At 44.3% G+C, this 2,531-nt stretch overlaps 1 protein-coding gene across 1 annotated transcript; it reads right to left on the bottom strand.

Moving 5' to 3' along the window:
• Nucleotides 1–365: 365 nt before the first annotated feature.
• Nucleotides 366–1,301, bottom strand: LOC112121643 (olfactory receptor 14A16-like). The gene has a single exon (XM_024222430.2). The coding sequence runs from the start codon at nucleotides 1,299–1,301 to the stop codon at nucleotides 366–368; it is 936 nt and encodes a 311-aa protein (XP_024078198.2).
• Between the last annotated feature and the right edge of the window lie 1,230 nt (nucleotides 1,302–2,531).

Below are 2,531 nucleotides of genomic sequence, written 5' to 3'. Positions count from 1 at the left end.
AGGCACAATTTTTATCCCCAAAAAGAAGAAGAGCCACAGACTTCATGAAATCCACTAGTGACTTAGATATGGCTGTTGATATTCTGTGCAACATGCTCAGATAATGCGGTGACAGTAGCCCTATAAATCCCTATGACAGATAGATAGGTGCATATGTAGAAGTATGGAAAGATAGATTCTGATCTTATGTTCACTGGTGTAATCTTATACTAACTCATTTGACTTCACTGAATCTAGTCCAGATTTCATGATTTCATAAACAGATTGCACACTATTATTCTGAAAGAGACAATTTGGTCATCAGTTGATTATACATACAAAGAAACTCAGAATGAAATCACAGTCAAGTTGCAATGATGGACATTTTAACTCTTGGTGAATAACCTCCACACAATCAGTTTCTTCCATGCAGCTTTCATCTCCTTGTTCCTCATGCTGTAGATGATCGGATTCATCACTGGAGGCACCAGGGAATAGAGAACACCTACCACAAGGTCCAGACCTGATTCTGAGCTGGAGGTGGGTTTCAGGTAGGCAAAAGATGCAGTGCAAATTAACAAAGAGACCACAGTGAGGTGAGGAAGGCAGGTGGAGAAGGCTTTATGCCGGCCCTGCTTAGAGGGGATTCTCAGCACAGTTTTGAAGATCTGAACATAAGACACAATTATAAAAACAAAGCAGCTTAAACTTAGAAACACACTAAAGGCAATAGCCCGAATTTCACTGAGGTATGAGTCAGAGCAGGCAAGCTTGAGTAACTGGGGGATTTCACAGAAGAACTGGTTGATGACATTGGACTGGCAGAAGGGCAACCTCAAGGTGTTCCCAGTGTGCAGGGCAGAGTAGACAATACTAATAATCCAGGCACTGGCTGCCATTTGGACACAAGCTCTCCTGTTCATCACTCTCTCGTAGTGCAGTGGTTGGCAGATGGCGACATATCGGTCATATGCCATGATGGTGAGTAAGGCAAGATCAGTTGCAGTGAGGAGGAAAAAGAGAAAGACTTGAGTGACACATCCAGGATAAGAAATCACCCTGGTGTTCATGAGGGAATTGTCCATGGATTTGGGGATGGTGACGGAGATGGAGCCGAGGTCTAAGATGGACAGATTCAGCAGGAAGAAGTACATGGGGGTGTGGAGATGGTGGTCGAGGGCTACGGCTGTGATGATGAGAAGATTCCCCATCAGGCCTGCCAGGTAAATCACCAGGAACACCACAAAGTGCAAAATCTGCAGCTCCCGAACGTCAGAGAATCCCAAGAGAAGGAACTCGGTCAGGGTGGTTCGGTTGGACATTTTCTTTCTCAGTTCATTGTGTGATGGCTGTGGAGGGAAAGACAAAAACAGTGGGGGAATTACAGTGACAGAGGGTGTGGCCCTGATTTCCTGCAGCAATATGATGTGAGTGTCAACCATTCATAGCACTCATCACTGCTATTAACTAGGAGTGGTGAGTTATCACATGAATGTAAATTGGCGCAGGTCCCTTAAAGTCAATGGAGCTGCATCGGTTTGCACCATCTGAAGAACTGGCTCATGATGTGGCTTAATAAAATGCCGTGTGAAGGATGGAGCAAAGTACAATCCCAAAGCAAAAATTGTAGCTAAGATGGATCCCCTATTGCTACAAACAGCAGGCTCTGGACTTGGGCAAGAAACTAAAATGCCAACACTGCCTGATAGCTTCTTTTCGTGGAAATACAAGATGGACTTGGCATTGTGTATGACAGCTCGCCTGTAATGATTTCACTGCAACACCACGTGGATGGCTGGTTGCCTGCAAATGTATTGATTTATGACACCAAATCCTGACTGCATTTCCATCTCTGTGTACCGATGGGCGAGCAGCATCACTCCACTACTTCTCTGCTGTGTCATTTACCTCTGTCACTTTATGGGTGTGTGGGTCAGTGGCCATCAGGAGACTTGGGTTCTGTTCATGGCTCTGTCACTGACCTGCTCTGTGACCTTGGGCCAGTCACTTCCCCTCTCTGTGCCTCTGTTTCTCCTCCATCCGTTTCTCTGCCTTGTCTTCTTGGACTGTGAGTTCTGTGGGGGATGAGCTGTGTCTTATTATATGTATGTTCACTGTCCCCATTTACAGCATTTGTGTTTAGCGGGCAGCACTGTGGGACAGAGAATATGGCACTAGAGCAGAATATCTCAGTTCTAATTCCATTGACATCCTCTATGTCCTTGGGCAGGGATAAGAGAGACAGGCTTTGGCTGGGGACTTCAATTCACTGTTCTCTATCTAAGGCACTAGTATATTTAATACCTATGCTGTTGGCTGCTTACTCAGTTTTACCATTCGACAAGTATCCCTTTGAAACAGAAATAAACACAGTTGCAATAGAGTGACTGGGTTCAAATTGTACTATTATTGGACTATATCAGTGTTCCTACCCCGGTTTAAATCTATATGTCCAATCTGGGGTATTCAGACATTTTCAGTTTAAATTATTTCAAAGGCAAACTAGATTTTAAACTGAGACATTTTCCAAGGAAGTCTCTGCTATTCTTGAA

This window comes from Terrapene carolina, unplaced genomic scaffold (assembly GCF_002925995.2).
Source record: "Terrapene carolina triunguis isolate 2854851 unplaced genomic scaffold, T_m_triunguis-2.0 Scaffold9367, whole genome shotgun sequence".
Lineage (NCBI taxonomy): Eukaryota > Metazoa > Chordata > Testudines > Emydidae > Terrapene > Terrapene triunguis.
Note: the sequence above shows the minus strand (reverse complement) of the source record. Positions and strands in the feature narration are given on the sequence as shown.